Source organism: Labeo rohita, chromosome 5 (genome assembly GCF_022985175.1).
Source record: "Labeo rohita strain BAU-BD-2019 chromosome 5, IGBB_LRoh.1.0, whole genome shotgun sequence".
Classification (NCBI taxonomy): domain Eukaryota; kingdom Metazoa; phylum Chordata; class Actinopteri; order Cypriniformes; family Cyprinidae; genus Labeo; species Labeo rohita.
The window spans coordinates 21,507,470-21,521,008 of record NC_066873.1 but is presented as its reverse complement, the minus strand read 5'-3'; the positions used below and the strand labels follow the sequence as shown (position 1 = coordinate 21,521,008).

The 13,539-nt window shown below is 39.2% G+C and overlaps 1 protein-coding gene across 1 annotated transcript; it reads right to left on the bottom strand.

Moving 5' to 3' along the window:
* Positions 1-810: 810 nt before the first annotated feature.
* On the bottom strand, positions 811-6,384 carry fsta (follistatin a). The gene is made up of 6 exons (XM_051110730.1): positions 6,178-6,384; positions 4,764-4,955; positions 4,354-4,572; positions 3,995-4,219; positions 3,494-3,724; positions 811-2,063 (listed from the first exon to the last, which is right to left on the bottom strand). Exons 1-6 carry the CDS (start codon positions 6,269-6,271, stop codon positions 1,975-1,977), a joined length of 1,050 nt encoding a protein of 349 aa, XP_050966687.1. The 5' UTR covers positions 6,272-6,384; the 3' UTR covers positions 811-1,974.
* Between the last annotated feature and the right edge of the window lie 7,155 nt (positions 6,385-13,539).

Sequence of the window (13,539 nt, the reverse complement as noted above, 5' to 3'; positions counted from 1 at the left end):
GCTAGCCGTGTGCTTTGAAACGCGCTCTCCCCGTTTCCCCAGAAGATAATTCTTCTTGTCAGGTGGTTCGTTTTTTTTTTTGTTTTTTTTTTTTCCACCCTTCAAGCCCTCTTGAAGACAGTTTAGTGTTAATGTTTCTGAAACGGGAGGATGAGGTAAATGTCAGGCTTCAAAGCCTCAACGCGGCTAGATATGTTTACTCTCATGCTCCTCCAGGGAAGAGCCCAGATGAGTAAAACACCTGCCTGTTTCAAATGACGTTCAATTGAAAAAGCAGTGACTGTTTTACTGTCATCTCTGCTAGCACATTAGCACGGTCTGGTACTACACTTACCATGTTCATTTTACATTACAAATCCACAGTACCTGGAATCATTAAAATGCGGTTCATGTTTTCAAGTCTTCAAAGTCGGAGTGAGTCATTAATGTGACAAAGATAACCTAATGGATCCGGACACGACACCATTGCCTTATAAATGGCCTGTATGTTACAATTACATTTGTTGAACTTTCATAAACCACACAGTAAGTGCTTAGGAGCTTTGCATAATAGGAAAGAACAATGTTTGGAGTCAGGAAGCATTACATGGGCTCATGATGTGAATTTTGTAATCATGTGAGGTCAGACCAGAGCCTTTCAACCAAAATTCAGTGCAGTTTCAGCTTTATCGGTAGGTAGTATGCTAGTGTGTGATTAATTTTTCTCACCAGAAACTGAGAGATGAGGAAAAGAGAACCAGTTTGTCTTGACTGCTCTGAGATAGAAGCCCAAACTTAGTTATTTGTGACCTTGGATCACAAAACCATCTCTGTGGCTGTAGATTCATAGAACTTTTTATATAATAAAGCCTCAATTACATACAAAGTAATAAAAATTACAATCCAATTCTATAGTTTTTTTTTAACAAAAGGATGGATACATGGTATCAGTTCTTAATAAAATCCACACCACCAGTTGATAAGTATTTTTTTTTATTGATTTCACTCTTAATATCTGTACAAATACATCAAACTTTGTATATACATATGACATTTACATAAAAAATACAAAACTATATATTTATAACTGAACTTTGTTTTTATCTTGAGATGTCTGAAAATAAAAATGCATTTTGACAACAAAGTGAAAAAGTGAATGTTTTATATATTGATATTGAGTCCTCTTTGTGACCTTTTCTTTAGCTCTGCAAGAGCAATATAGAGCAGAATATTGGCAAAAACAAGACAAAAAGTTGCATGGCACAGTTTTCTCAGACAAGTATCACCCACTGCTAATTTTTGCCCTAACTGTTGATGACGGACGGCATTTTGTACAAGTGAATCGTCAGGGGTTTCCTATGTGAGAAACGGCTCATTTTTAATGTTATCCTGCTGCACCGTATCACAAAAACATTGAAGAACGTTCAAGAAAATCCCTTTGGTCAGTTACACTGAACTGTAAACAAAACCAGAAATATACATGTACATTAAAGAGTGACATTTTTTTTTTCTTCCTATGCGTTTCCATTTTTTTCCAATAAATAAACTCACGAGCTAACATGCAGGTATGTGTGAAATAAACATCTGTGATACAGAATTGACATTGATAAGCATTTGTACAGCTCAAGGAATGCAATTTACAGCTTGCAGAAGACTCACACTTTACATGATAACATTTTACCTCACAATAAATAACACTGCTTCTCTTTGGACAAATATATTTCTCGGTCATAATAAAAAAAAAAAAGAAAAGAAAGAAAGAAAGAAACAGAAAAGGGCAAACATCATAAGTGAAAACAAAACATGATAGACAAGTAAGCCAGACACTGTAAATGTATAAATTATAAAACAGAACACTGTATAAATAAACATCGAGCAGACTGAACTACATGTATACTTCTTTCTTTTTTTCTCTGAAAAATAAATTAGCATACACATATGTACAGTGTGGACATGATTCCTTGCCCTAGGACTGTTCCACTGGTTGATGGTGCTTTATCCATCCAGTACAGGTGATAATTGGATATAAGCCATGTAGTCCTGGTCTTCCTCATCGTCATCATCCTCCTGGTCTTCAGTAATGGCTATATGGGAGAATACATGGTAGCTGTTGCATGAATATGGACCAGCGCAGAATGTACGTGAGTATTTGTCTTTATCCCAAAGCCTCTGACAATCTAGCCGCTTTTTAGGCTACTCGACAGCTTGACCAGGTGGCTCCCAAAATTATGCAACAAGACGTGCATAATGAAGGAAGTCAGCGGTGTGACGGCACAGGGCTGATCAGAGGCTTTAACGGCTCAGGTCTGTTTCTGAATCGAGACCAAAAAAAGTGCTCTTGCATTCCATGAATGGCTGCTTTTTTTTTCTGGTTTTGTGACTAAATCCATTACTTTGGATGCACGGGTTGTGCACCGGCCGACCGTAGCTACGTGGTCAAGCAATGGCACAGTTCTGAGGTATATAATATATATATATCTATATATATATATTTTCTACATAATAATGAAAAAATGACACAGGCAAAGCAATGAAACAAATATGCAGTCCCTCACAAACAAATAGGACAACACGAGCACACACATCAATTCACCTTGCTAAAGTTCTCAGTTCAGCAGAGACTGAGAAAGCATTGCTCTGCTAATAACAGATTTTTATCCTGCAAACTGTAAAATGCCGTAGTCATTCAAACCATGAGGTGATCATAAAGTTGGTCCCTTGAAATGACGTACGTACCTTAAGGCACGAAAACTTTAAGGTGAGCCATTCGTTCACATTGAGCGTTTGATTCGTTCGCTAGCACGAATCGGAATGTAAGCTCTAGCTTCATCAGTCCGTTCACAAAGCTAGTGAACCATCTGTCGAAATAGGTAGTCTAGGTTACAACGGCACCAATGTTACAATCACCTTATGTGAGTGTAAGGATTCATGTCTTTTCAAACCCTCAGAGCTATTTAAATGTCATAGTGCATTTGAAATAATCCATTACAGCCAAAAGCAGAAATCAAACAAAAAAACACAAGTCATAAAACACTTACATGATAACCATGAATATGGACAAGCTGATGTGATTATATAAGTCTCTAACATTTACACTAGAACAAAGGGGGAATATGAACTCAACCTGCGGGTCAATAACAGGTCCGAACTAGAATTCAAACTAACTGCAAAAAGTTAGTCCGCACATGTTTTCTTGTTAGTTAAATGAAGAAAATTAGTATGTCAAAGGACTCCTTGAAAGAGCTCTTTGTAACATCGACTGATTTCCATCGATTTTCTTGGGTTTCTTTTTTTTTTAAATAAACGTTTTTTTCTCTTTTCTTCTCGAGAAAATGCAAAATTAATGAAGCCAGCCAAAGAGGACATGCAAAGAACTTCCAATCATAAGTCCTTTCTGTAGCTTAACTCTTAGCAGCAGGAAGGGAATGAAGAGGCGTTATTTGGAGGGGTGGGAGGTTTTGGGGAGGTGGTTGCTGGGGGCAGCATTGGATTGTCTTTAAGATGTATTACTTACAGTTGCAAGATCCTGAATGCTTAACCTCCAGGAGAACCCCCAAAGAGCAAGCGGCCTGCTTCATGGCGCACTCGCTGGGATACGTGGTGTTGTCGCTGGCGCACACGGCCTCCTCCGAGCGACTTTCTGGGCACGACTCCACGCAAACCGCGCAGCGCCCGCGACCCATCTTGGAATCCCATAGACACTTCTTTCCAGCGCTGCACTGGATATCATCGCATGACTTGGCCTCTAAAAAAACACAATAGGGGACAAGAAATGTCAGTTTAGTAGAAATCCATAAGCGTGGTTGTTGTTGTGGTGGGGAGCTGTAGGCAAGTCACGCTCAGTTTGTTATAACACACAAGACCACGTTGCCAACATCAGGAAACAATTAGACACAAATGACTTTGCTTTGCAAGTAATAATCACAATTGGGATTGTCACGAAAGACTAATGGAACTGAAAGCATTTTCAACTTCTCTCATTCAAATGAAACAAGCATTTTTTGTCGACACTCACTGATGCATTTCCCTTCATACGCCACTCCAATGGATCTACCGAGCAAGCACGTGGCTCTTCTTAAATGGCACGCGCTGGCGTAAACAATCCCATCGTTGCCACAAAGGTACTGATCCGGGGACGTAACCTCTGGACATATGCGGTTGCATGTCACACAGTATGCGTTGTTCGTCTGGTCCACCACGCAAGTGGAGCTCCCCGGACAAATGACGTCACGGCACGTCTCTGTGAGGACGAGAATGGAAGATTTTTCCTTATATTCACAACCGACGACCTAGTTTTCCAAAATTGTAATACTGAACATGCTGTAGGACTACAAGCTAGATGGTATTTTTGTGTGAAAGCAGTGGGTTACCTACTTTTGCATTTGCCTTGATACTGCACCTCCAGATCCGGGTGCCCTTTGCATTTGGATTTCAACAGGGCACATTCATCTCGGTACGTTTTCCCGTCCGAGCCGCACACCGGCCCCTTCCAGGTGACGTTGGAGCAGTCTGGGGCGCAGACGCAGCGAGGCTTACTCCTCCTGTTCATTTTACATTTCTTCCCAGGGCCGCAGTCCACGTTATCACATGTCTCTAAAATTCAGTCAGACGGGAACATGGTTTTTAAAGTCACTGATTTGCTTGGCTTTACTCGTATTCAAGAAAATGTGAGAGAGATGGGGACGTGTCTAACTTTTTTTATTATTACAATACGTTTTATGATGTGTAACAGCAAGGTGGGCTATTGGAGGTTTCCACCTGAACAAACCAAGGAGGGATTCTACCTTTGCAAGGTATGCAGTTCGGAGCCCCGCCATTGAAGATCATCCACCTGAATAATGTGCTGTTTGGCACATCTTCCTCAGTCCAAGATGTACCGAGCCTCCCACTCCGGCAGCATTCCTCTCGACTCATCCCAGGCATGTAGAGGACCTGACATCTCCCGTTCTTGCCTTGCTGTAACCAGCAGTTACCAGCTGTAAACAAAAAGAAAAAGAGGCAGTCGTATTAAAGTCTGAAGCCAATGACCCAGACACAACACGTGCAGCCTGTATTAGCTGGAGCTCTCCTGCTCCCCCTCCCCCGCTGTATTTTGTCTGATTTTTCCCAACGTAATGCGACTATTTTACACTTGCATGCCTTCACCCAGACAAGTCAAGGGCTCCGGGTCTGGTCGGGAATATGCTTTTCCTCTCGTCGAATATGTTGTGACCGTGCAGAGATTTATTGTCTTGAAGTAAGTGGCAGATTGACAGACTCGTACCTATTTAAACAATGTGCATGGCAGTCTAGACTCCAGTTCCTCAAGCGCTCTGTGCCAACTGTCTGCGCTCATCACGTTTCAGCACACTTACAGGAGCATTCCCAACGCTGCTTTTACCAACACAAACGCATTTATCCGCTGCTTAGAAGAAGCTTCAGAGGTTTTTTGAACTGTCGGGTCAACCCTGAGGAGAATTAGTCGTGTTTATGTATTAAATTAGGCATTCGCGCCGGGGATACCACGCGCCAGACAATCCAATTAAATCATACAGTCACGCAAGCTTCATCAAACTTTGTTTGCAAAAATCATCGTGCCGTTTTGATGACAGACACGCAAAACGATCCTAATAATTAAATGCATAAAAATCATACAATTTTTTGCCATCATGTCCACTGATTTTTGGAAAGCCAGACGAGGTAGGCAGTGTCTAATTTCACTACCTACTGTTTGAGAAAAATACAATCGAATGTCTAATGCATAAAGCTTGATTTGAGAGTGGGCTAAATATGCATTTATACAAAAAACACTCACTCCACACATTACTGCTAGACAATAACACTATCACATTAATAGGCTATCACACATTTATTATTATTATTATATTTTCAAGATGCACATCGGTGTCCTCTAATTTTAACAATCTTGAGCATTTATTTTAGACAACCATAAAATGCCCCGCTACAATTTCCACCTCACAGTTTAGCACAGTAAATCCTGGATGTTTTTTCTCCTTCTTTAAATAATGGTGCATGTAAGGACGCACCTGTCTCGAGGACACCAATGCGGGCGCGAAGCAAGAACCAAACTTTACAGTTGTCTTGTATTTAAGCACTTCCCCACATAGTTAAATTCAGACTCATATCTGAAGCACGTCAGAAATAATTCTGAAGAAACAAATGTAGCAAAAAATGAAAGACAAAAAAAAGTGCACTCACCTTGCACTTTTTGATCTTCAATCAAATAGCAGAGCCAAAAGAGTAATAAAATCATTCCCGGGTGGAGCAGCTGACGCTTTAGCATCCTTAGCATGTTTAAAGAGAGAAAGAGTATCTAGACGAGCAGTGCAAAAGTAATCTTCTTACTCAGGCAGTGCTGAATGAACGCTGCTCTCAGAGTGCCACCTCTTTTTAAGTGTATAAGGGGTCTCGGGCCGACTGTCTGTGGTGTGGGCGGTCTTCCTCTCTGTGGGGGTGGGGAGAAAGACTTTTTTTTCCCAAGTTCTTTCAATCCAAATCAGGTGACATAGCTGCTTGAAACTTTCTCTTGCCCCTAAATCACTTCAGAGTTTTGCTGAATACCGAGTCGCAGGAAGCACTGATTAAAAAAACGGCCCAGTTTGGATATCACGACCTTACGGATATCCACAACTGACCAGGCGTGGATGTGACTAGTCCTGTTGCACAGGAAAACAGCATCGTGACATAAGCAACGTCATATTTGATCGAGATTCCAACTAATATTTTGGCTTTAATGCAAACCGGGTATGGGTTAGAAAACAAACTGCGCCTGCGAGTGTCACCGCAAACCTTTGCCGAGATGGGAAATGTCACAACTTTCTAGGCCATGACAGGTCTGATTAACAGTAGGGGGTGTTAATTTAACACAAGGTTACTGTTGAAAGGTGATCTGCGCAAGGAGACAATGGATTACAGAATAAAGGGGAGAAAGACTATTATTAGACGAGACAGGTGTTGCGGTTTCCCTCCGGGATCACAATCTATATCCCATTCAATTTCCGAACGGCGGTGGCGCGAGGCAGACTACACGGAATTCATTTCCATAGAAGTGAGACACGCGAGACCGACTGAAGGAGGATTTTCCCTCTGTCGCGGAGGTGCACGTGCGACCTCTTCTGCAAGAGACCTGAACCACACAAAACACACATGCAGGTTGTGCACATACGATTATATGCATCATATGCATTATGTGCATCAATTATTGCATGCTGTTAAGAGAGTGGGAGTCTCATATGAAGGAACCTGTAGCGAACACACGAGCTTTCCAAGTATCTTTTTCTGTTTGAATTTGATTAGAGCTAGTTTCATCATTATTATAGAACAAATGTGTGAATAATAATTGAACCTGCACTTTCTGTCTAGACATTTGTAAGCCTTTTATTTTCCTTCAAATCGGCTTTAATTAAGCAACGCATAACCAAAGAACTATAGAATTTGTGAAGATCACTAACCGATTAAATGAAGAGAAACACGTCATGCAGAACAGCCAGTTTATTAGTATCAGATGGGTGTTATTTTTATGTAACACAATAATGATTATGTTTCTCAGCACTGATGTCTTTTTATTCTCCTTAAATGTCTAATGGCGCCTTTAACCTCACGTTTAATAGTGGACTTCAAATATTGTAACTCTAGAAGAGCCTATTGTAGCCTTATGGTTTAAATTTTGGCATTGGCCAAACTAACTTCATACAAAGTACATTTCCCAGTCTCTTGGCAGTGACCTCATTTAGTATTATCTGCATTTGATTACCCTGGTGAAAAAAAAAAGAAACCATCACAAAGTTTGTAATCCCTGTTGGGATGGTTTCCACTACAAATATCATTACAAACCATTAACTTTTAACCATTAAAACCATTAAAAATGGTCTCCTGTAGTGTGTTTTGGGACGTTAGGATTCATTAGGATTTAGTGACCTTAAAAAGCCACCAACAGAGGAGGAACCACCCTGCTGAAAAAAAAAAACAATAGACACCCTCACAGAATTTGTAATGGTGGCTTGTTAAAACCACTAAATCCTAATGGAATATGTCCCAAAACACACCTTTTTGAATGGTTTTATTGGTTAAAAGTTGATGGTTTGTAATGTTTGTAATGGTATTTGTGGTGGAGGAGGGGGAGGGGAAGTTGGGCAGCTAAAACCAGCCTAAGATGGTTGGCTGGTCTTAACAGGTTTAAGATGGAAGTAGCTGGTTTTAGCTGGTTCTTCCAGCTGGTCTCTCAGCCTGACCAGCTAGGGAAGTTGCCAAAAGCCCTCTAAAACCAGTCTGCTGACCAAACAACTTTGCTGGTTTTAGCTGTTTTTTGTTTGTTTGTTTGTTTGTTTTAATGGGGATGGTTTTACTGGTTATAATGGGAATTGTACTGGTTTTAATGGAAACTGTAATGGTGCCTGTTGGTCTCTACTGGTAATCTGTCACCAATGGAGTTTTGGTTCCTTGCCACTGTCGCCTCTGGCTTGCTTAGTTGGGGACACTTAAGTTCCAGCGATATTGTTGACTTCATTGCACAGATACTATTTGAACTGAACTTTGAGTGTTTACTGTCCTTTTGCATTATTGACACAATTTTCCTATTTAATACTGTAAATCTGCTTTGACACACTCTGCTAAAACACTTTATAAATAAAGGTGACCTGACTATTTGGTCGCCTTCTATTGGTGGCTTGTTAAAACCACTAAATCCTAATGGAATATGTGCCAAAACACACTACAGGAGACCATTTTTTAATGTTTTTAATGGTTAAAAGTTGATGTTTGTAATGTTTGTAATGGTATTTGTAGTGGAAACCATTAGAATTATTTCTGTGATGTGATGTTTTTCTTTTTTTTCAGCAGGGTAGTGTGTGATAAAAACGTCTCAAGGTCTGATCAAGGCATGTAATACCTTAAGTTTAAGACAGGAAATGTTCAATCTACACGTCTTAGTTTCACCTGTCAGTTACAAAATGAACCTGCCGGATGATAGCCATAATGACTGTGAGTGTATCATTACAACAAGCTCCTTGGTTGCAGTGTTTGTCCCGTGTCACGTGGTGCACGTTGAGACAACTGTGAGCATTGCTTGGTTTCAAAAACACGTATCCAAAACAAAATCCGCATTTGTGTTTTTTTCCCCCCACTGTATCATTTGCTGTATCATTTGTTGATGTTCTAACTGCCAACATGGTATCCTGTTTTCCCTAGATATAGGCTACGCTAAATGTGAAATAGACTTAGCCTGGCTTATTAGGCGTTATTAAAATACTGTGGAAACGTAAATAAAAACAAAAATACGTTATGATCATATAAGTTAGACACCCTAGCTAAGTTTTTTATTATTATTATTTTGAAGTACTACACACTTCCTTAAAATTAAATTCATTTGATAATTTTTCGAAATAGGCATAGGCCTATTTATTAGGGGGAAAGCCACAACATTCAAAAGGTTCCTCTACATCTTGTTAAGATGTTGTTTTAAATGGTAAATGATATGGTGACATCTAGTGGTAGTGCAGTGTTTGTACAGTTGTTGCTAACCATGCTGATGCACCTGGACATAACACAGTGACTTTAGAGTTATTGAGCAGCAACTCATGAAAATAGATGATGAACGATAAATAAACGTGATTATCTTATCCAAAGCACCTACTCAGACCAGGAACAGAATGTATTCCAGCATGTTTCCAGCATGCACTAGAGATTGCTTCCAAAATACTAAAAACTGGCTTTAATACAAACATCAGGAACAAATTACATTAACACAGCAGGTGGATTTTACAACAATCAAGACAAACACAATGTTCTGAAACAAGTTGTTCTGTATCATAGGTAAAGGCACCTGAAAAAGGTAAAATTTGTAAGATGTGTGTTATTTCCCATCTGTAAGCTGTTCAGTATTTTATCACAGCTTTTATCAAAATTTTGTGTCCGTCACAGACTTACATACACCTAAGGAACATTTGTTCAACAAATATTGCATAATGTTTTTATAAATGCAACTACTTACAAATTTGACTCATTTTTTATTAAAACGAGGTTAAAACAAGTGTATTTTAAAACTAAAACTTACATACAGATGATTAACATATTTTAAAAATGTTTAAACAGCTGAAAACTACCAAGGGTTTTTTTTAGACATGCATAAAAGACATGTTAGAATAGATCCTTAAAATAAAAGGATCTGGATGTTCTTGTGCTCTCCGCACATATTTTCCACTCATTTCTCAAACTCTTGTCATGACACTGCCCATAATTTGTGCAGAACAAAGAACATCTATCATTTGAGGAGTAAGCAAAAAGAATGCAATACACTAAGAATATATGATATCTGATTGTCTTCAGTAATTCTGTTGTTTTGCTTTAAAAAAAAAAAAAAAGCAATGTAAAACAAATCAGAACCTTTGGAATGTGACAGTGTGCAGTTCAAAAAAAGAAACTGATTAAAGACAGGACTCCTTAGATCAACCTTAGATTAAAAGCATACTCTTAACAGTAAACTTAAACAATAACGAACTGTTATCTGTAAATGTAGACTAAGCTCAGCTGCATTTATTAAGCAGATTGTTCATGAGCTGCATTCAAAGCCCTTATAAAATCTTAACGCACTGCACAGCCTACAATTAGAACTATGAACTATATTACTTGGTGGAAGAATTGTTCTGATAATTAATAATAGTAAATGTAACTGTTTATTGAACATTTGTGGAAATAATGTTGTCATCATACAGCCTAAAAGTCACTTAAAAGCACTAATTTAATAAATTCCTCCTAAGCCATAACTAGAGAAGATACCAGCAGCCAGTGAATAGTATACTGTACATCATAAAGAGGCAATGCCCCACAGATAATGTCTAATTCTTTTTTCACAGTATTAAAAAAGGTTTAGTAAGTTCATTAATAAACTCTGCACTCAACACTGTTCACAGACTTGGAAAACAGTACAAGTCAAAACCATAGGTGATGCTCAAGAGGTCAACATCAACCCAGAATATCCACCTTTTTCTTAAACGGGTGGATGGGTAAGCCTATGGGTGAGACTTCCTGTTCATTATTCGCTATAGGAAAATAATGAGAAGAATGACAAAGAGCGGTAAACGGTAATACTGTTTGCAACTGAGATAATACAATAAAATAATATGGTAAGACACACCAATGTGCAATTTCAAGAAGCAAAATGAGCTGTTTTGTACAGCTAAAAACAGCTGGATACGGATGAGACCAGAAGCCTTATCCAATAATTTTACAAATGGCTAAGTCCACTTCCAGACAGGTGCACATAAAAACAAAAAGCAGTTCTAAGGGCACCATCTAGTGGAAGATAGAAGAAAACACATGGCCTTCTCTCCACACAAGTCAGTTTGGTTTTGTATACCTCTGAATAACTACTTAAAAATATTGTATCCATTTCTGTTTTTATATGTAGCTAATATTATTTTATTGTAACGAACTATTAGTATGGTACAAAATCATCTGTCAGTCGGGTCTTAGATTTGGTCAAAGGCACTCGATCATTTTGTCAACATAAGGTAGCTATTCATCTTTAATGTCATTAAGATTGTCAAGCATGTAGCACATTTATTAAGTTTTCAAAAACTACTGAACCAACTGCACACTCTTCTGCTTTGTACACATATTGCTCTCACTCTCTCAGTCTCTCTCTCCCTGTTTGTGAGTGTGTTATGAGCTGGCACTAAAAGGTAATGACTACTTTAGACTGGTTGCCTAACAAGTAATTGTTACTTGTTACGTGTTTATGGAACAAAGTACAAACATCAAAAACTGATTGCACATTTCCCAATTAGTAATTACACAGTGTGACAGTATCATACTAAACTAATAACAGACTACTTGTGATTTCACGCTGCAACACAGCAGAGGTGCAGTAAAGCGAAACAATCATGATTTGCCATTGTAAGTTGAAAAAAAAAAATAGTGGCCTTTAAGGTACAGTAAGAATTGAAATCCAATTCCAATACTTCAGCAATTTTGTTAATATTTGCCAGCTGTCTGTTTTGTGTTAATGCTGAAAAAATAGTGTGTTTTTGTAAATAGCCCTGGTTGTGTAAACAGGGGAAAACAAAGCGAATAGGACCGACCCGCGAGCACTAGTGATGGGTCGTTCTTGAACGATTCGTTCATTTTGAACGAATCTTTAATGTGACTCGGGACGAACGAGTCGCCTCGGGGAGTGATTCGTTCAGTCGCGCATGCGCAACATCCTATTAGGTTCTGTACTGGAATTAGTTCACCTGTTTTAGAGTCGTTCGTTCACCTTATGGGGCTGTCACGTGATGAACGAACGATTCAAACCCGAAGACTCAAAAGATGAACTAATCAATTCTCCTTCCGGCTCAGGCTGCATAGGTTAACATTACAGGGCTGTCACGTGATGAACGAACGACTCAAACCCGAAGACTCATAAGATGAACTAATCAATTCTCTTTCCGGCTCAGGCTGCATAGGTTAACATTACAGGGCTGTCACGTGATGAACGAACGACTCAAACCCGAAGACTCATAAGATGAACTAATCAATTCTCTTTCCGGCTCAGGCTGCATAGGTTAACATTACAGGGCTGTCACGTGATGAACGAACGACTCAAACCCGAAGACTCATAAGATGAACTAATCAATTCTCTTTCCGGCTCAGGCTGCATAGGTTAACATTACAGGGCTGTCACGTGATGAACGAACGACTCAAACCCGAAGACTCATAAGATGAACTAATCAATTCTCCTTCCGGCTCAGGCTGCATAGGTTAACATTACAGGGCTGTCACGTGATGAACGAACGACTCAAACCCGAAGACTCATAAGATGAACTAATCAATTCTCTTTCCGGCTCAGGCTGCATAGGTTAACATTACAGGGCTGTCACGTGATGAACGAACGACTCAAACCCGAGGACTCGAGAGATGAACTAATCAATTCTCTTTCCGGCTCAGACTGCGTTGGTTAGCTAATTGGGCTGTCACGTGATGAACGAACAACTCAAACCCGAAAACTTGTCAGATAAGAGGCGAGGTGAGCGAATCATAGACTAAAGACCCAGGTAAACAATGAATGAATCTTTTCTGTTTCTTATAGCATTATAGTTTTGTTTTGTTTGTAGTGTGATCAACGTTTGTGTAAGCAGTAGATGTGTTAGGGAGGTAAAACGTAACATTTTAATTATATTTTGCTAAAATGAACGAAATGAACGAAATGACTCGAAAAAAAGATTCGTTCATTTTGCTGAACGAGACTCAAAGGACCGAGTCGGTAAAATGATCCGAACTTCCCATCACTAGCGAGCACCGCAATGGACCCTTTTCACAAGCCCGTGATGACGTGTTTCAACGGTCGTCATTATCATAAATCCTTTAAAGTTTTTTAAATTTTGATTTTTAAAAATATGTATGTACATTTATAACACTATACTTTGTATTATATCACCTTTTCATCAAGTTACAAAAAAACTAGTTAACGCTAATGCGAGGGTGTTTCTCATGCCGTGTCTATGGGAGGGAGGGTAAATTTGACATTGTTCTGTCTTCTGACTGCCGATATCAGTCTAGCTCAATTTTTTCCCCTTTGATTTA

Coding starts and splice junctions, on each gene's coding strand:
- fsta (XM_051110730.1), bottom strand. CDS start 6,271: ATGCTAAGGATGCTAAAGCGTCAGCTGCTCCACCCGGGAATGATTTTA. Junction 4,573..4,763: donor GAACTGCATACCTTGCAAAG/GTAGAATCCCTC, acceptor ACTGAATTTTAG/AGACATGTGATAACGTGGAC. Junction 3,725..3,994: donor GTATGAAGGGAAATGCATCA/GTGAGTGTCGAC, acceptor GTGTTTTTTTAG/AGGCCAAGTCATGCGATGAT.